This window comes from Diorhabda carinulata, chromosome 5, assembly GCF_026250575.1.
Source record: "Diorhabda carinulata isolate Delta chromosome 5, icDioCari1.1, whole genome shotgun sequence".
Classification (NCBI taxonomy): Eukaryota; Metazoa; Arthropoda; class Insecta; order Coleoptera; family Chrysomelidae; genus Diorhabda; species Diorhabda carinulata.
Window position 1 is genome coordinate 3,062,425 of NC_079464.1, and position 20,554 is coordinate 3,082,978.

The 20,554-nt window shown below is 29.4% G+C and overlaps 4 protein-coding genes and 1 non-coding gene across 5 annotated transcripts; 3 read left to right on the forward strand and 2 right to left on the reverse strand.

Moving 5' to 3' along the window:
- Nucleotides 1–781: 781 nt before the first annotated feature.
- On the reverse strand, nt 782–2,327 carry LOC130894229 (uncharacterized). The gene is made up of 2 exons (XM_057800887.1): nt 2,241–2,327; nt 782–1,866 (listed from the first exon to the last, which is right to left on the reverse strand). The coding sequence occupies exons 1-2, from the start codon at nt 2,311–2,313 to the stop codon at nt 830–832; spliced, it is 1,110 nt and encodes a 369-aa protein (XP_057656870.1). The 5' UTR covers nt 2,314–2,327; the 3' UTR covers nt 782–829.
- Nucleotides 2,328–4,408: 2,081 nt separating this feature from the next.
- On the forward strand, nt 4,409–14,317 carry LOC130894226 (acetylcholine receptor subunit beta-like 2). The gene is made up of 10 exons (XM_057800877.1): nt 4,409–4,861; nt 5,101–5,294; nt 5,489–5,598; nt 6,461–6,641; nt 8,051–8,207; nt 9,247–9,550; nt 11,139–11,291; nt 11,415–11,521; nt 11,946–12,058; nt 13,736–14,317. Exons 1-10 carry the CDS (start codon nt 4,795–4,797, stop codon nt 13,928–13,930), a joined length of 1,581 nt encoding a protein of 526 aa, XP_057656860.1. The 5' UTR covers nt 4,409–4,794; the 3' UTR covers nt 13,931–14,317.
- Trnay-gua (transfer RNA tyrosine (anticodon GUA)) lies at nt 13,158–13,249 on the reverse strand. The gene is given in 2 exon segments: nt 13,158–13,193; nt 13,213–13,249. It is a non-coding gene; the product is annotated as a tRNA-Tyr (tRNA).
- A 784-nt stretch (nt 14,318–15,101) lies between the features above and the next one.
- On the forward strand, nt 15,102–20,390 carry LOC130894500 (uncharacterized). Its single transcript, XM_057801382.1, has 10 exons — nt 15,102–15,329; nt 15,423–15,563; nt 15,768–15,941; nt 15,994–16,254; nt 17,251–17,391; nt 17,446–17,601; nt 17,818–18,069; nt 19,334–19,474; nt 19,742–19,942; nt 20,051–20,390. Exons 1-10 carry the CDS (start codon nt 15,270–15,272, stop codon nt 20,321–20,323), a joined length of 1,800 nt encoding a protein of 599 aa, XP_057657365.1. The 5' UTR covers nt 15,102–15,269; the 3' UTR covers nt 20,324–20,390.
- LOC130894235 (GILT-like protein 2) lies at nt 16,800–18,159 on the forward strand. Its single transcript, XM_057800892.1, has 4 exons — nt 16,800–16,989; nt 17,251–17,391; nt 17,446–17,601; nt 17,818–18,159. The coding sequence occupies exons 1-4, from the start codon at nt 16,930–16,932 to the stop codon at nt 18,076–18,078; spliced, it is 618 nt and encodes a 205-aa protein (XP_057656875.1). The 5' UTR covers nt 16,800–16,929; the 3' UTR covers nt 18,079–18,159.
- Nucleotides 20,391–20,554: the final 164 nt, after the last annotated feature.

Consider the following 20,554-nt stretch of genomic DNA (forward strand, 5'->3'; position numbering starts at 1 on the left):
GTTTTGGGATAAGAAACGCGTTGAATTTTTTAAATAATTTGATTATTGTATAAAAAATGTCACTTAATTGGGTAAATTTTGAAATTTTGTTCATTTTATATTGTAGATATATAAATCACGTAGCTAGGGTAAGAGGGGGGATAAGTCACGTGACGGGTGGAGGAGGTGGCTATTTATTTCTATTTAAATGAAATTTGGTGATAAAAAATGATTTTATTTAGCACATTGTTTAAAAAATAATGAATTGTTATAAATTAAGTTATTTGGACAGGGGGTGAAAGGTTTCGTGGAAAAGGATACGTATAGGAAGGGGGTGGTCTCCAAAGGAATAAAATTGTGCGTGCAGATCGTCGAATCAGCATCCGGATGATTACCGAGGCTGTAAACGCTGATAAACAAAATGATTAGAAAAATTTTACACAAGGAATAACACATTCACCCCTGACCAAAAGATCTTACGTCAACGGGTCTGCTCAGATTTCCTTGGAAGGTTAGAAGAAGATTTACTGTGAAAGGGACTCGATTTGTGTCGATGTGAAGCGGGAGCTCCCAAAGACATTTACCAAAGAAGACTTCCAGCACTGGAAAATCAATGGAAAAAACGTATGGAAAGGTGTGTGTGGCGAGGGGAGGGAAGTATATTGAAGGGGAGCATCCGAATGTAGAAAAATTCGATCCTGAGGTAAGGCATGTATCTTCATTTTCGTCATTTAAATAGTTTTTTTTGCAATTTTCGAGTCGGCGTTTTGGGATTAATAAAAAAATACTTTTTATATAAAAATTTTATTAAAACTTAAATAACTATATTTAATGTAATATAAAAGTTATATCAGATTATTTCGTTGAGAATAACTTTTTGTTTACGTATAGTTTTACGGAAAAAACCGAAAAATCTTTTGAAATACCAACAAAACCTGTAGCAAACACTATCATCCCCCTTTAAAATTACAGGACGTCCCTCCGAACGTTCGGTTTCTTCGCAAAAAATTTCCTTATCATATTTATCATCTTCCGAAGCAGAAGTCGAATCGAATAGATAAAAAATACTATCGACTCTTTGGGTTTTTTCAGAATTTTGTAACACGACCGGTCCAAAAGGTATCATATTTTTCACTTTGATCGGTGTCGATTTAGCCCTGCAAGGATCCTTCCTATAAGTTATATACTGAAACATCGGTTTGTATTTCGAGTTTTTTCCGTTTTCAATAATCGTTGTACTAGTTACCGGACTGCAATTATCGCAGGAATTATCTTGTACGTAATTAGGTAAAATAATATTATTATTCGATTTCGAGCTATTCGTATCACTGCTCAAAGTTCGCATTTGCGCCGAACGATCATAATTAATAATCACATTAGGAAATAAGTTGATGTTTAACGTGTTATCTTCGAGTTTTTTCGTCGTTTCCAGCTCGTTTTCGTAGCATTGCACCTCTTTGCTAACCATCTGTTTATCCCCGATCGATTTTAATTCACTTTCCGTTTGTTCAACCGTATTTTTGAACAAATTCTCGTGTATACTAATTTGAGTATGATAAGGTATATGACATTCCGATTCTAGTTTAGGCGTCTTCACTCTGATACAAGATTTTTTCTTCGGAGGATTGTATTCTAAATCTAAGATGTTACTTTTCGATTCCGATTCGAGTTTTTTGAAAGAAAAATTAAAAGGGTGCGTCGATTCAACTTTGTGTCTTAGTATTTTTAATTTTTGAAAATGGTAATTCGAGGAACCGTATAAATCGTCTTCGCTGCATTCCGAAGTAGCCGCGGAATCCTGGTTGCCTTTCAATATAATAACGACGCCGTCTCGGTGGGTTTGTTGGGTATTACTCGGACCGTCTCCGTAAGGACCTCCTTCCAAATCTAAGAATCCACGATATTACATTCCGTTCGATAATTACGAAAAATTAACACCTAAAGTATACTAACACGAAGACGGTTCAAACACAAATTCTCTCCAGACGATTTTTGATGCCGGTATCAAAGAATATCTACCTAATCGCTCCTACTAATACTTAATCGAATTACTACTAATATACAAATACGACATCTACAACGTTTATATCAGTAATATTTGAACCGCCCTCGTAAATCTCATTCATATAAATACATTTTATAAAAACACTACTATTACAAAAATTTTCAAGCTTCTCTCTATTTTAAAACAATGATTCTTCCAACCCAAACGCAAATTCAAAAATATTCCTTTCATAATATCGTAAAAAAAATCTACTTACATCTTTTGTTTTCAGAATTCGCACCTGCATTAATTGTATATGCAATTTCTTCATCTTGTATTTTCTCAGACATATTAGACAATCTAAAATTCAATTAATCACTGACATACGTCATTTATCAGCTGTTAACAATTCTATTTCGATTTTTAAATCACAGATATAAACGCGTATATTCATATTACTCACAGTTCAGAGATTATAACGTTCGTTAAATCTGTGGTTTGCTCTAGATAGTTCGAAAAAACACGAAACTATCGAACGTCATTTGTCATATGTCGAATATCGAAAGCTATTTCTTTGAAGTGACGCCAATGCTCGAAAAAAAAAATTAAATTAATATGTAAATCAATCTACGGCACGTTGAATTGAAGGGTCTATTTCCACTAAATGGTCTCTACGAAATTGTAAAAACAAAATAAAAAGGAAAATTAATTTTGTTTGTTGTATAACCGACAGAAAAAAAAGACGAAGAAGAATATAATGGGATGCCATTTTCAGCGAATACGTTTTTCAATACAATGCACAAGAAATAAGGCCGAGAATATAATATTATTTTTTTTATTCACTCGAAACAAGACTGAAAACGACAACTGTGAAGATGTTTTTATTGCGAATAAAAAAACTATTTAACACATTTTAGCGTATATGTTATGTAGTTCATTTAATCTCGAAATTACTACTATGGGTCCGAACTATTCATAGACAAAGAAAATCTGTATAACACTATCTATCTCTCTATATTCTAACCGGATCGCATGATGTTTTTAGAGGTGGGAACGACAAAGAACGAAAATAACAAGTTTTATTTTCAATAACGAGTAGAGAAACGTACCGAGTAGTGAATAGTACAAATTACTTACATTCCCCTTCATCTTTAATATTATTATCAACTTATCCACTGACAGACCGGTCCTGCTCTATTTGTATTCAAATCATGCTTTTTTATGTGTTTTCAGGTCAAGGTCGATATTATTAATTCCACATTATATAAATGTCAGATTTCAATGTAAATGAGTTTAATGAATTTTTGGAATTTTGATTTTAGTCATATTTAAATAAAAAATGTTTTTTTATATATATACTCCTAATTTTCTTATTTATCATAATCATAATATGAAAAAAAAATTATCAATATAATCCAATTAATTTACACCTCCCTGTATATACAATAAAAAGATCAGTGATTTGGTATTAGATCAATTCTATTAACTCTTATCCGATTAATGCATTTGAAAATTTATAATTATTTGGAAAACATACATTTTATGTAATAAATCGTAACATTAAGTTTTTTAGTAATGACAGCTATCAGAAGAGATCAAATTAGTGTTGTTGCCATCTCTTTTTAACATCAAAAGATCATAATAACGTATTCGATGGAATGTACGCCGTGACCTATGTACCTATTTTAAATGTTACTACTGTCAATAGAAAAGGATAGAATATATAAAGTTTGTGTTTATTAATGTTTACGTTTTGTTTTGGTTATATTTCTGAAACAATTAATTTGCTTGTACATAACAGGGATTAATGTGAAATAAAAACTATTTTTATTAAGAAATTTTGTTTTCTTAAGTTTCATCCCATTCCTAGTGACAATTAATGTATTTAATGAGCTCAAAAATACGTAATTAAAATTATATAAAGAAAACTTATAGATTTTAAGAAGCTTTTCTCCTTTCATATTTATAATCAATCATTTTAGGAAACATTTATAAGATGAACAAAAGCATATCGTTAAATTCTTCGGGCAAGCAAAGTGGAATTTCCCTTTGTTACAATATTAACTTTACCAATTATGAAAATTTTCGCTCAAGTTAATTTTCGCTATATCTACGGCTTATTAAAACTTGACTAATTAAATTGATATTTTACTAAGAAATCTCCACTCTTACATCTGTATCTACATAACAGAATTATAAAGTTCGTAGTTTCTGAAGTTGTTACTTATTAGGTTACAATTAATCTGACAGCTCAACAATATTTAATTTATTAACAACCGTCCCACCTCTATCACCAGCACAACCATTATTTTACAGTTTCCTTCGATAAAGCAGAATAATTGAATTTCAAAGTTTGTAGATGAAAATGGAGATGGCGTAGCTATCACCACTTTAATTTCATGGTAACATTATTTAGCGAAAACGATTTCCATTAAAGAAATGTTTAATTATAATAGTGGTACCAACTATAAGGATGATTGGAACATTGTAATTTTTGTTTTTGAGGTTAAAACGTATATTTACATTATTGGTGATGTATGGAATTAATATTAAATTTAAAATATTTTTTTCAAATTAGTATCATAATACACAATAGACTGCGAATTTCGAATTATAATATTAAACGTGACTTTAATAATAATTTTCTATAACGAACTTTTTTCATTCCCTTCGTATTTTCGTTGTTCGCGTTCCCGTATTGATTTTCTGGATACTGTGAATGGTCCAGATCGCATCCTCGCACTAGGGGCAATGTCAGAATCAGGACTAAAGCCGTCAAATGTCAAAGCTATGTGGGCGTGAAGTGGTTAAATAATATTTTCAAAAATAATATGTATTTGTTAAAATATGAATTAATTGTAAGTTTTGTTATCATTTTTATGCTCAAAGATATTTCAGGTAAGTAATATATTCCTAATTAAATAAGTTTTTGATTGTTAACAATAATTGTTGGTGATGTTTCGTTAGCAGTAATATTACGAGGGTCATAAGATTAGTATATCAATAATAATTACAAAAAAAATTATAGAATGTTGATTTTGGTTCGGTTTTAATATCATTCAGACTCTTCAGCATAATGTTATAGATAACTTTTATTTTCTTATACCAAATATGGGAAATTCGGTTTTATTTTTTAGCTATTAAACACATAGAGGCAAATCCAGATGCGAAACGACTCTATGACGATTTACTTAGCAATTACAATCGACTTATTAGACCAGTTATAAACCATACAGAAACTCTAACTGTATGGCTCGGTTTGAAATTATCACAATTGATAGAAATGAATCTAAAAAATCAAATAATGACGACGAATTTGTGGGTTGTACAGGTACAGTTTTTAGAACTAAAACACTTTTTTTTCATCGCTTTATATATTAAAATCGTCTTCTGGAACCTTCTGATTCTTGAAATATCTAGATTACCATAAATAAACAAACGAAGTATCGATTGGCGTAGCTTATAATTAATAGGCCAGTTTATTAAATACAATTTTCCTTCTAATAAAAATGGTTTTGTTCATAGAAATGGTACGATTACAAATTGAGATGGGATCCTCAAGAATATGGTGGAGTAGAGATGTTGTATGTCCCTTCTGAACATATTTGGCTTCCTGATATCGTACTTTTCAATAAGTGAGTTTGTTTTATATTTTTTGTTCCATAAATTAAAAAATACGAGGGTTGTTATTTATATTTTTAACCTCGATAGCCCTTATATAATTATTAAAAATCGAAATCATATTTCCTATGTTGTTTTTGGTATCTGAAAATCAAAAATTAGTCGAAAGAGTAACTATTTTCAACACCGGGGAAAACACGACATATATATACCTTTGCAGTCTGTTTACTAATCTCTCAAGGTCGTACAGACGTATGTACATACGTGAATTCGATTCCACGATTTCTAACTTTAAGAAAGTTTCGATTAAGTAAATAATTTTAGTTCGGTTTGTACATTTCGATTTCGAAAATTTCATTACTTTTTTTTGTATGAAGTTTACTAGATGACTGGATGTTTAAAAAATATTCAATTCCATGATATATGAGTGTAGAAAATCTACTAAAAGATATATACAGATTGTCCCAATTATTAAAACGATGTTTTTGAATGTATTACAACGTATAATAGTTATTTAAGTGTAAAGTAGGCGTTTACACACGAATTTCATACAACATTTTTTCTACTAGAGAAAATTTTATCAAAATATATAAGCTAAAGGTAATTTTCAATTGTCAGTTCATCTATTCGGATTTTATAAATGCCGCATTAAAATATTTATCACTACATAAGTAGAAAAATAACAAATAGCATCAGCAGGATTTGAACCTGGGACCTCCGGTCTCGTAATCTAGCCACTACACTACGGAGACCTTAATAATACATTTTTTCCAATTAATTTAACTATTTCTATAGAATCAAACACACAATAATAATCATTCTGTTTATTTATACTTCTAATAAACAATATTTATTTGTTTAAATCATTTTTCTCAGTGCGGACGGTAATTACGAAGTAACTCTAATGACTAAAGCTACTTTATCTTATACGGGGGAAGTTATATGGAAACCTCCTTCTATATATAAATCTTCTTGTGAAATAAACGTCCAGTATTTTCCTTTTGACGAGCAAAGTTGTCTCATGAAATTCGGATCCTGGACTTATAATGGTTTACAAGTAAGTTAAATCGTTACTATTTTTATCATTATAACAAAATTTAGTTAGGTTATTGAGCAAAATAAAATTGGATAATCAAGAATAGTGTGCACTATGGTTTGCTTTCTCGCTAACTTGAAGGGTTTAATCCTCTTAAGTCTTCTGGTGGTGGTTGTGATTTGGTTAACAGTCTGAAGATGTATAGATTAGAAATGTATATGATTAGAGGGAGGAGATGAGATCGAGACAAGCAGAAATTAATGATGGAAGAAAAAATAGGGGCTAAAACTGCGAATAGCTCCTTTAAAAGTATTATAAAAATCAAAATTGTTCGAAAAATAACTGTCAAAAAGCAAATTTTAACTTTAACTTCCTCTATCTCAATCCACAGATGTTCCAATAATTATTAGTCGTTTATGGTCTAGTTGTTTATCGATAAAAATATAAAAAGTATGATGAAAAGTAATAAAGTCATCATAAATTGTGTTATGTCGTAAATAATATCATTTTACCGGGCTATATTTTGTCCGAAACATTCCACCTAAAATTAACAATACAAAAAAATTGTTTATGATAAACGACTAGCATACGTTTACCAGTAAAGAAGAAGTAAAGATACAATTTATTTTAATTATTTAAAGCTTCACGTTTTTACAATTTAAAGGCTTAAAAAACTCAGTAAATATCGAAAAAAAACTATGTTTTACTCATTGTTTTCACCATTTGGTGTCAAAAGATACACATAAACAATGACATTAGGTTAATTAAATCATAACCTCAAAATACGAAACTCTTTTCGATTTGTTTATAAACAAATTAAATCCGTTTCTTTTGGAATGTCAAATAAAGTGAGACATGACAACAATTTATTTTGAAATCGACTTTGTATCCACAACAATGACACATCGTTGTTTTTTGGAAAAAAACTGTTTATAATAAGAAATATTTTGGAGGATGCGTCATATAGAAAAAATATTTATCGAAAATAAACATGAGATTTGATAAAACTTCACCGGAAAGCTCAACTAATAAATTTCAAAAATTCGATTTTCCAAAAGAGAAGAATGACGTTTATTTGTTTTTTCGAGAATGAAATCATAATTTACCATTTTGACAGTCGAGGTAACATTCGATTATGTATCACAAATTTTGTCGATTTGTTTTAATTTTTGGTGGAATATTTTCGGACGGCGTATAACTTTTTTCGTTCTCGCATAGAAACTATACGATGCCGTAATAATGAAGGAAGTTTTATTTCGTATTTTTTTAACTGCCTTTCGGGGACAATATTGAGTTGTAAAAGAAAAGATTTTATTCGCTTTCCTCTTAAGTTTTATAACGTGTGTTTATTACGACTAGTTAAAGTAACTACCTCATGAATTAGAGGAAATTATTTTTTCAAGCAGTTTTTCTATTGATCCTAATCACAGGTAGATTTAAAACACATGGATCAACAACCAGGTAGCAACATAGTAAAAGTTGGAATCGATTTATCCGAGTTCTATTTATCTGTTGAATGGGATATTTTAGCAGTACCGGCAACAAGAAACGAAGAATACTATCCGTGTTGTGCGGAACCTTATTCAGGTAAGTTACCATCACAATACACCCCGTATAAATACTTTTAAATAGTCGAAATTATTTATATATACTTTTGTATCGCCCTGTATATTAAATACTACTTTAATATTACATTTCTACACGATAAAATGGCGTTTCTCAAATGACTAACTCATAGCTCGTCATATTCGAAGTTATCGCTTCATCAGACATACGACATCAAAAAGTTTTTATCGAAAAGTAAAAAGAATATGATTCAATAAAATTCCATTTAACGTTTCGTAGTCGACAGCCATTATTATATTTCCTTTTCAATTTCGAAAATAAAAAAGTATGTAACCCATTCTCTATCGGTAAATGCTGTATCTCTACGTCGTCGGTAAATCCAATCCCTGTAATTTTTAACTTCATTTGATTTGACAAGAACGTTTTGTTGTATATAAAAATTCGAATTCACTTTAAGTATCTAATTTACAAAATAATTCTATTTGATATTAGTTTTAAATAGATGGAGTTCGTGTGTGTGGGTCTAGAGAATATATTTTCGATCACGTATATTTATAATACGTACATATATGTATCGTAATCTAATATAATTATCCGGAACAGTGTTCTATCCTTAAATCAAATTGAAAGAGTGCCGTTTTAGTATTCCGGGCACGAAAATCCCGATTCTTTCTACGGGGAGATCACAGACAATGCATAAGAAAATCCATTTTCCCCGTGAGTCCTAACCAATCTGATTTAAATTCAAATTTGTTCTGGAGTTTTTGTTTCGTGTTCAGATTGTGTGCGCTGCTTCTTCGCAATCTGTCTATTTTTCAAATTTAGATATCCAGTTGAAAATAACAATGGAAACCGAAAAGCTTATTTGTAAGGATGTGAGTGCAAGTCTCTTCGACGTATCTCGGTCAAATGTCCCGAGTCGGTAATTGTTTTACAGTGGCGTACCGAAAAATTTTCAATATTAATTATTTATATATATATATATATATATATATATATATATATATATATATATATATATATATTTAAATTTTACATAAAAATATATTTTCCATTTCAGATATTACTTTCAAGATAACGATGCGGAGAAAAACTTTATTTTATACGGTGAATCTTATTATACCTTGCGTCGGTATTACATTTCTTACTGTACTCGTATTTTACTTACCCTCCGATTCAGGAGAAAAAGTTACTTTGTGCGTATCGATACTTATATCACTCACCGTATTTTTTCTTCTTCTCGCCGAAATTATCCCGCCTACGTCATTGGCGGTACCTCTTTTAGGGAAATATCTACTTTTTACGATGATTTTAGTAACTTCCTCTATATGGGTGACTGTATGCGTTCTCAACGTTCACTTCAGGTGAGTGTACAACACGATGACACATCTTAACAACGTTGCCAAACTTTCGAAATAGTATTGATATTAAAGAATAATGAAAAAATGGTTTCATATCGACCGTTCACTTCAAGTAAATGTAGAGTACGAAATCAAGTGTAAACAACGTTGCCATACTTTGAAAATAGCATGGATATTAAAGACTAATAAAAAAAATGGTTCCATATTGAAAGTTCACTTCAGGTAAATGTATAGTACGAGATCACGTTTCAACTTTGAAAATAGTATGTTTATTGAGGAAATTTTTAAAATGATGTATCTGAACAACGTTGCCAATTTTTCGAAATAATATTAGTATTAAAGAATAATAAAAAAATGGTTACATATTGACCATTCACTTCAGGTAAATGTAGTTTACGAAATTAAGTGACAACAACGTTGCCAAACTTCAAAACTAGTATGTATATTAAGGAAATATGGAAATTTATTTTATACTGAACGTTCACTAAATGCAAACACGAGATTATATTTAAACAACATTACCAAATTTTAAAAATAGTATGGAAATATTAAAAAATTATTTTCCCAACCCTTCACTTTTCTTGATAAATAGTCTTGATTTTAGGTCTCTTTTGATAAGAAATTAGTTGAAAAAAAAACATTCAACTTTCACTAGAGGTCATTGTACACATTCGAACAACGTTGATAAACTTTCAGAATAGTATGTATATCAAGGAAATAGACTTTATATCGATATTATTCATTATAATAAAAAAACTCTGCATTTATTTATGATATTAGTAAATGAATATATACAGGGAGTGTCAATTTGAAACATTTATTTTTAAAGGGGGTTAGTGGAATGATTTTCAACTAAATAACATCAACCCCTCTAGCGGGAAAATTCCCAATCCCTGCGAGCTGTTTGAATGATTCGAAAGCCATTATTTTTGAATGTTACGTTTCAGAAATTTCCTTCCACCACACTGTAACGATCCATTTATTAAAAAGATTGTGGGTATGCAATTTGCCACGTCAAAATGAAAGGTATACCATTTAATTAAACCATCATAATTAGCTACGGCTACCACTATTTCTTCCAAGAACCCTTCTAATATCACATTCGGTATTAATCAAAAATGAGTTATATTTAATGTACACGCCATGTCGAATTATTTTTCTACTATATTCCACCCCACGATAAGTATTCGCCGCAATTTTTCATTCCCAATTATTATATAATTTAATACGGAACCGTAACGAGATCTTTCATCGAAATACATATATTTTCATAATAGACCAGTCGTTGAATTAAAATAAATAATAAAAAACATGACAAAGCTGTAACATATTTTAACGATATCAAACAGAACTCAAAACGGTTCTGTCTGTATTATAATTAGTTTGTAGATATTATTAGCATATCATTGTTTTCAAGGAAATTCGTCCTAATAAATCTGGCAACACTGCTTTGATTACAATTATTAATGGCGACCGCAAATTTATGAATCGACTGTATTCTAGTTGCTCCATTTGAAAAATTATCTGCTGTTAATAAACATTATTTAGTTTTTGTTTCAAAATAAATGGATTTGAATTTTTCTTTTTGCAGATCTCCATCAACGCATAAAATGTCGCCGATGTTTAGAAAAATATTTTTACATTTTATGCCGAAATTATTAATTATGAGAAGAACTACGTATTCGATACCGGAATACGATGATACCCAACCGCCTAGAGGTTATACAAATGAAATGGATATACAGTAAGTTCAAATATAAAAAATACACGGTATACAACTAACTTTCATATTTATTCATGTGAATAATTTGATGAAAATAATTATTTTATTATAATAAATCATTTTTCTATTTAATTTTTTGGACAGAATTAATATGGGGGAACCGTTTACAACCGACTTTAAAATAACAACTACAGAACCTAGTTTCGTACTCCAAAACACTGATGACGGAAAAATGAAAGCTCACTCATCCAGTAAGTCAAATACGTGTGATTAAAAACTCGAGTTTCGATCTGTTTCTAAAAACATTTTCGATCATACAAATAGATACCACGTAATTTCTGGTATAAAAATTAATTTTTAATCACACCTCGTAAGCATCTAAATTTATAATTTAAAAGTTCTATATGAAATAAACATTTCATTACTCACCTCTTCAGAAACGAATTTGAAACAATTTTATTCCTTAAAACACACTCGTGGTATCAATTTTCACTTAATTAACACATATACACTAACAGGAACTTTATTTTCACATATTTTTGACACACCCTGTAATACTCATGACTAAATATCTCACACAGCACTTGTTAAAGCATTTGATTCCAGATGTATATTAATATTTTAAGTATTTCTTAATCGTTACGTTAATTTCCAATAAGTCGTCTCTCTCCTTAGTGACCGATTCTTCGAATATAACACCTAAAGTACTGTCTGCCAACGTTTTAGCAGCTTTAGAAGGGGTCCGATTCATTGCTCAACATATCAGAGATGCTGATAAAGATAACGAAGTAAGTCCACGTATTTTTAAAAAAATTTTACATTTTATAACATAATAATCAGTAAAAAAATCACTTTTTTAAAAGTTTTATTATAAATGGCGAATTAACGCCATCTTCCCGCACCCGTTAACTACTGGTCACATGCGCATTTACAATTAAGTTCCGTCTTGGCGGCTCATATCGATTCGGTTCGCTATTGATTCCGTATCGATTATAATAGATCATAGATCTTCATTTTTAATTGTGAAAAATTCTTTTTTTTTTAAACAAAGCACAAAAAACAAATATTTTTAATATTGAGAAAAATAATTTTTTTTGTGAATCGATGACGTATACGGAATCGATTCTAATTTAATAGCCTAGAGCTATTGTCGAAACGTTACTAAACATTATAGCAGTGTTGCCAGATTTTCTTCAATATTTGTACTGAAATTTTAATTGCTAATGCATTAAAGGCATATATACAAACTTAAATGATGTTCAGCATATATTCTTATATTTAATAAGAAATTAAAGATTCATCAAAATTCATTCATTAGTTATCATAAAACAAAATAAGGAATAAGAATCGTTAAAAAAATTGGCAACACTGGATTGGAATACGTCATATGACATAGAAGCACAATTTATGAATGGACAACAAATTATTAAATTAAAATGAAATAAGAAAAAAAGGAACATTTAAGATGAAAAATATCTTGATGTATGTACCGATCAGATAAATCTATTGTATTCTGGAATATAATGAAATAACTGTTGCGTTCATTTACACGGAAATTGGCGAATAGAATGGGATTTCGGTTGAGGTCCGTTATTCAGGGAAACAATGAATAAAGTGCATTGACATAAATAGATCGGATAGAACGCGGCGGAACATGCGCATCAATCGCGTATCCTATTCACAGATCCACATAACAAACAGTTTAATGTCTATCAATTATCGTGAATCGCTCTGCTTATCTATTGCGTCGTCACCATCTACGGCGATTAAACGGAAAACACGATATCAGTTAAAACAGTGGTAGAGCTGGAAGGTTTTTATTCGAATTGGGAACTTGAATAAAAAAAAATATTTGATGACATTAATAGGTGAGGAGAGGAAAAGAAATCCTTCGAGCCGGATTTGAACCAGCGACCTATGGATGTCTAACATTTCATATCAACTACAGTCCACCGCTCTACCAACTGAGCTATCGAAGGTTAACAAAGTTATTAACAAATATACTATATATAGTACTAGTATTTTGAACTGAAATTTAACAGTTATTTTTTTATTAAACTCCAAATCATGTGACATGCCCAGTTGTGCCATCTTGTTGAAATTATCTTAACAAAGAAAGTATACATATAACTTATTATATTATTTTGGTAAATTTAAAGGTTTAGTGTTTGAATTTGATTTAATTAAAATGCATGTTCTACGGTTTAGTTGAATTCGAAATCTACAACACGCGTCAGTAGTCCGAGAGATTAGTGATAACACCTTTATATGAAGATTTGTTTCCATTCTCGAACGATCATGAATATGATCATATATATCGAGATTAATGCAGACATTTTATTGACTGTGCAATGGTACGAACATCGAACGTATTGCATGTCATTGTTCGTCATAGGCGTACTAGATATTAATTTATAAAGGGATTCAACTTTTATCGTATATTATTTGTGTTATTTTTGATCTAGATTGTTGAAGATTGGAAATTCGTATCTATGGTTCTAGATAGGTTTTTCTTATGGGTGTTTACGCTTGCTTGTATTGGAGGAACATGTGGTATAATATTCCAAGCCCCCTCCCTTTACGACACCAGGGTTCCCGTGGATCAAAAACTCAGTGGAATACCATTGTCAAAATTATTTCAACGGCCTCCAAATTTTTAATTACTCTGATACAGGTTGTACTGCCATTTTTTATGATAAATTTAACGCACTATTAACGTAAACAGTTTTAGTAGTAAATTTTATCCATTTATCTAATTGAAAGATATGACACATCGAAAAAATAAGTTGATAATAATTATAAAAATATTTTTAACATTAAAAAACTTCATGCACGTATAATGAGTACTTTAAATTGATTTTTATATGTATGGAGAAGTTTGTTATTGAAATGCTGAAAACGAATTTATGGTGTTGAATTTCCACCATTTTTTCTTCAAGTTTTTATTGTTAACATAAATTTATATTGTTATTTCTCAGTACAGAAATAAAACAACTAAGCCTTGTATATGATTATCTCGTTTCGAATAAAAAATCGTAATATTTAAATGTTTTTTATTTTAAACATTCGACTACAACAATCATTCTTTTACAACTGTTATTTTTAAACTGAAATAGCTGTTGATAGATATTCCCATCTCTAAGATTAGTAAATATTATTTTTAGTTTGTAGCTTGAGAAGGAGATGGCGTTAATTAGTTTTTTTTTCTATTTTAATGATAATAACTTAGAACAAATTTAATCAAAATAATATTTATAGCTCAATAGCTTTAAATAGAAATTACAAATTTTTTAGATACACGCCGCGCGCCGTTTTCATCTTCTAGAAAATTTATTTGGATTATCAATGGATTCAGAAATTTTAGCCATTTATTAGCGATGTTGTGAACCCGATCTATTTCAAAATCAATTATTTTACAGATTTCTTTAACTTTGTATCGGGCGTATAAAAGCGAAGTTGCCAAATGTGAATTTTAATCGAATTTCTAATATACTATATATTTAATCAGTTTTAATAATAAAATTAAAAAAAAAACTATCTGTAATTAAAAATTGTTCATTCTATTATTTTTTTAATTAATTTTTTGATAACAGAATAATGCAACGAGAATATTTTTATAAGATAAATTGAAAAAAATATACTTATTACAGTTTTTTTAAAAGAACCTATAGGCAACGTTGTAAAGTGAAATTGACAAACGACTATAAATAAACAATAAATTACCTTAATACTTTAACAAATTATTTGCATCACAAGTATTAGGAGTTTTTTTACTGAATCTACATCAACTTTGTTATTCTTGCTCTGAATATGGAAAAAACTCTAGCGTTGCACTTCAACTCAAAATTTCTGTCATTCAATTTCAAATACTCGTATATATATTTCGTAATAAACAACTCTTATCGCATTTTTGATTATTGTATTAATGTAAAGTGTATCTAAAATATTTAATCAGCTCCACCATTGTAAAGAGTGCTGTTATTAGAACATTAATTCACGATGTTGAGTGAAAAGGTTGTTTTGTTCGTTTTCTTCGGTGTTTTTCATACAACTGAGCAGGTAAGTCATATAAAATAATATGAAATAAACGTAAATTGATGTTATGTTTAAAAGTGAAAGGTGTCAATATAATTATTTAATAATTTCTTTTAGGCTTCAGTGAAAATTTCTGTGTTCTATGAAACACTATGTCCTGATAGTAGAGATTTCATTCTCGAACAGTTTTATCCATCATACAAAAATATCGGTAAAAAATTTATTGATATAGATTTTGTTCCATATGGACATGCGACAGTAAGTACATCATAGAACAAAAAGATATTTCAAAGATAATCCTACAGGGTGATTCTAGTCGTTTTAGAAAAACTTGACGTAATTGAGATTTGTGGTTTGAGAAAAAATTAAAAGTATATATTTCACTTCAATTTTAAATGTATTACGTATATGTGGTATAGTGTGGTATAAAAATTTTATTTTGTCGTTTGATTATATATTTAGGAGTGGAAAGAAAACGGTACTTGGAAATTCACCTGTCAACATGGTCCCGAAGAATGTTTCGGCAACTTGTACCACTCATGCGCATTAGCTTTGAATTCAGATAAAGATGCCACCACGAATTTCGTTAATTGTTCGATGGGTGGGGATCCTAGTTCTGTAAAATCTCTAGAAGAGGTAAATCTATTAACAAAAAAGGGAATAAAATTTCGAATATAGGTTTTTTTAGTGTAGCAAAAACGCGGATATATCGTGGGAGGATTTAAATAATTGTTACAAAGATACCGAAAAGTCTTCTGAATATTTACACGAAAATGGGGAAAAAACCAGGGCTGTAGAAAATACGAAGTTCATCCCAACTATCGTACTTAACGATAAATTCGACGAAAATAATCAAAAGATGGCGCTGAACGACTTCGAAAAACTGATTTGCGATAGTTTAAACAACGAACCCGAAATATGCCAGAAGCAACAGATACAAGCTGAAATGATTTGAAAAAATTATCAAATATACAACAATTTCTGATAAAAGCGTTTTATTTTTTTTTTCCTACCATATACAGGCTCGATACAATGTTCTTTAATTTTGTTAAAAAAAATATTTTATTTGCTCTAACAAAAAAAAAAACGGATTCCGTATCAGGATAACAGAAAAACGTAAGCAAAAATATCATAAAACATATAAAATTTCAGGTATTCCGATGAAAAATTGAATTCCGTATCAGGATAACAGAAATAGTAGAAGGTGAACGACTTATCAGGAGCAGCGATTATGTCGAAAATAACAATTTTCAGTTATTTCATTGAAAATAGAATTGCGTTTCAGGATAATAGAATAACGAAGAGGTGTACGGAATAGCATCTTCGAGGAATACATATCATAAATTCAAAAATTTCTTGTTCGAATTTTTTTATTGAAAGAAAATACATAGTCGTGAAAAATCTTCACACCCTGTATAAAATATTTACGCAAAATACGTTTTTTACATGTTGAAATGACTATAACAATGAGTGCACAATTGAAATACGAATAGTTGACATATAACAGACTCTATGTAATGTTTTTTTTTCTTATCATCGTGAATTGATAGATAATAAAATGAACGCCCACCAAATTCACTATTAATTGTTAATTTTATCGTGGTCTTCTACAACTGAATTTAAAATGTTTGGAAAGTTCACGTATTTTTTATTATTGTGGGCGAATGTGTGCAATTTAAATCACGTAAGTAATTGTTCAAACACAAATCTAAATTAATTAAAATTAATTAATTTAATTAATGCAAGATAAAAATTCAAAGTGAATATTTATAAAAGTTAAATATATCTGGAAACGGCCCTGTCGAACAATTGTTGCCAACTCTCGTATCTTGTTCGGTAGATACTTATATCGTGAAATGACAAATAAATTCTTAATTTTCAAACTAAATTTGGGTTTCTACCTCAATATTTTCTATTATAATTGTTATTAAATTAATTTTTTTAGGCACATGAAATGACTGTTTCCCTTTTTTACAAACCATTCGGCTCCGATAGCATCGAGTTTATTACAAAACAATTATTTCCAACATACAAAATTCTAGGTAATCTATTGAAATTGGAATTAGTGCCGTATCCAAAAATATTGGTAAATAATAAACGATACCACTTACTTTGTTATTTTTTTGAAATTATCTTTTAGGGAAACGTGAAAATGAATGAAACAAACCCTATAGAATACTACGCTACAATCATACACGCATGCGCTATAAATATGTATTCTACAGAAGAAAGCACTGAATTTATAAATTGTGCTATGACTACGAAAGATTCAAATTTTAAAGAAGATATTATAGAGGTAAATCATACTAAACGAAAAAAATTATATAATGTATCCCATAAATTATAAATATGAATATTATAAATAATAACAGAACGTAAAATGGTGGTTGCCTGGATAGTAGGGGTCTTTACTAGCATTATGATAAATCTTTCAGTCACACGATTAAAAAAAAAATAGATGTCATTTTTTCATGTTAACCAGTATATTTATGATTATTAACATCAATTTTAGTGCAGTGATGAATCTGGATTGAACTGGAATGATATTGAAAGATGCTATAAAACAGGACAGTATCAGAAATTATTAAAACAATTGATATACCGTATTGAACATGTCGATCGTAAAATAGAAAGTTTTCCCACGATAATTTTAAGCAATAAATTCAACAAAACTATACAAGTAGAAGCGAAATCCAATTTCAAAAGTTCAATTTGTGAATTTGTACTTAACGAACCGGAATATTGTAATCGTGATGAATTTACCGTTAATTGAAAAACAGAAGAAGAATTCATACCCAATTACTGATAAATAAACTCTGTAAAATATTTGTAATAATAAAGTTTTGAATTCGAATTTTGTTTATTTCAACATATTTTGGGTATATTCGAGTCCCTCCTACGTCAAATTTCAATTACATAAATCTATATTAACTTTATCAATTGATAATTCCAAGTCCGATCCTGTACATTTCGAATCCGAAATGTTAATTATAAGATAAAATCGCTAGATGACGCTAGTGCATATTTAGTAGCATATAAAAGCTTAGTTGGTACCAAAAGTAAATTTAAATAACGGTACAAGTGCTTTGCTGGTTCTTGTTAAGATCGATGACATTCATCATCCAACTACACGAACTTTCACTTAATTATTTACTGCTACTTCGTTCGAAATGAGGGATAATGCAATCTTAATTCGATTTTTAGTAGCAGTTAGTGTTATTATTTGTGTTACACAATGTACCGTAAGTATTTATTCTATTTAATATTTTTTACGATAATTGATTTCAAAGGTACAACATTAACATATCATTTTAAATTATCAGGAATGGTTCAAGCTAATTAGAATAAGAATTGTTAAATGTAGAAAGGATTGGATACATCTTGTGGTTGGATGTAAAAAGAGTTGCATACCCATTTCTTACCACTTCAATATAATCTCTAAAAAATGGAAAAAATTTATTATTTTCATGTTGATTTTTCATATTTATTTACTGCTTAGAAATTTAAAAAACTCGTCGTTCTATATCTATTTTATTATATTTTCCACAGATAATTCGAGATATTATTTACTACATTTCAGTTGAAATTACGATGTTATACATTTTGAATGCTTGTTATAGGTATATAGGCATTATTCAGGCCTGGTTTTAGTAAAATACATCTTTTATCTGAATTTATTTGACATTTAGTGATAGTAAATGACGCTTAAAAAAATAAAATTAATCCTTAACCTTTCTTTGAATTCAATAATCGATTACGATTATAACAAAATATATCTTCATCCAGTTTTTGCAATAATAAACCTTGAACTTATAAAATTTTTGTTCCACTGGAAAATTTATCTTTGTTGTTCTTATTACCATCTATCGACAATCTGATACCAGAAAAAGAAATATATTTCGATGGATCATTACTTTAGCTTTTCAAGCAAAGATGGCCCCACATATGTTGAAAATATCATTCAATTTAAGATTCTTTTTATAATTCAAACAATAGAAAATATTTTTTTAAGATATTGATGTTTTCAGAATGCTTTAAAAGTTACAATTTACTACGAATCATTATGCCCTGATAGTGTTCGATTCATTGGACGCCAATTATACCCGTACTGGAATGATCTTGTCGATTACATCGACGAAATGGAATTAGTACCTTATGGAAAAGCAACAGTAAGATTATTTTCAAATTCATTGTGATAATAGATCGTAAATAAATTGCTATTAGTGAACAGGTGCGTTTTGTGGACCAAGGCCATTGTGACCATTCAACAGCTACATTGATTTAATACTTAGTTCAATAATAATTATCAATTTGATATATATATATATATATATATATATATATATATATATATATATATATATATATATATATATATATATATATATATATATATATATATATATATACAGGGATATAAACGATTATTATTTTAGCATATTTTCTATCAACATAACGTTACATTTAACTTACCTGCTTATTACGAGTTTTCTTGTCAACACGGACAAGAAGAATGTAAAGGAAATAAATACCAAGCATGCGCATTGGCGCAAAATAAAGGAAAGTACGTAGAAGTACCTCTGATATTTTGTATCATGAGAAATAGAAATCCTTCTTCGTTTAACGTCGTTAAAAACGTGAGTATATACGTGAATTGTATTGTTTATATACAGGGGCAGATCGTGAGTATATATGTGAATTGTATTGTTTATATACAGGGGCAGATCGTAATTATATTGTTTCAGTGCGCCGAACGGTATCGATTGGATATATCGAAATTAAAAGCTTGTTGTGATAGTATAGAGGGAGATCAACTTTTAGCTATTAAAGGAGAAAAAACGTGGGAATTGGAACCGAATATTTATTTCGTTCCCACTATAGCTTTTAATGAAAAATTCGATCGGACGACTCAGAGTCAGTCGTTGCAAGATTTTGTAGCCGTTGTTTGCAGTAAAATACAAAATAAAACAAAACCTACCATATGCGATGGGAAACAGTTACCCCTAATAGATTATTAATAATAATAAGAATAAAATTGATTTGTAATTTTATAAATTTTTGAATATATTTTTTTTCTTTATATTATACAGTTGATGAACTTTGACCTTGAAAACTGTACGTCGATTCTTATGATAAATTCAGGGACGGACTCAGTGAAACAACTTGATATATTTCCTATGAAATTTATTGATATCATAATGATTTAAATGTAACCTAACCTAAAAATTATAATTTTTAGTATGGCATAA

Excerpts from the sequence above, each read along its gene's own strand:
- LOC130894500 (XM_057801382.1), top strand. The coding sequence starts at position 15,270 with ATGTTGAGTGAAAAGGTTGTTTTGTTCGTTTTCTTCGGTGTTTTTCAT. Across the intron at positions 15,942-15,993 it reads CTGTAAAATCTCTAGAAGAG|TGTAGCAAAAACGCGGATAT; the intron begins GTAAATCTATTA and ends AGGTTTTTTTAG. Across the intron at positions 17,602-17,817 it reads TTAAAGAAGATATTATAGAG|TGCAGTGATGAATCTGGATT; the intron begins GTAAATCATACT and ends CATCAATTTTAG.
- LOC130894235 (XM_057800892.1), top strand. The coding sequence starts at position 16,930 with ATGTTTGGAAAGTTCACGTATTTTTTATTATTGTGGGCGAATGTGTGC. Across the intron at positions 17,392-17,445 it reads TGCCGTATCCAAAAATATTG|GGAAACGTGAAAATGAATGA; the intron begins GTAAATAATAAA and ends ATTATCTTTTAG. Across the intron at positions 17,602-17,817 it reads TTAAAGAAGATATTATAGAG|TGCAGTGATGAATCTGGATT; the intron begins GTAAATCATACT and ends CATCAATTTTAG.
- LOC130894229 (XM_057800887.1), bottom strand. The coding sequence starts at position 2,313 with ATGTCTGAGAAAATACAAGATGAAGAAATTGCATATACAATTAATGCA. Across the intron at positions 1,867-2,240 it reads GAATTCTGAAAACAAAAGAT|ATTTGGAAGGAGGTCCTTAC; the intron begins GTAAGTAGATTT and ends GTGGATTCTTAG.
- LOC130894226 (XM_057800877.1), top strand. The coding sequence starts at position 4,795 with ATGTATTTGTTAAAATATGAATTAATTGTAAGTTTTGTTATCATTTTT. Across the intron at positions 11,292-11,414 it reads ACAAATGAAATGGATATACA|AATTAATATGGGGGAACCGT; the intron begins GTAAGTTCAAAT and ends TTTTTTGGACAG. Across the intron at positions 12,059-13,735 it reads ATGCTGATAAAGATAACGAA|ATTGTTGAAGATTGGAAATT; the intron begins GTAAGTCCACGT and ends TTTTTGATCTAG.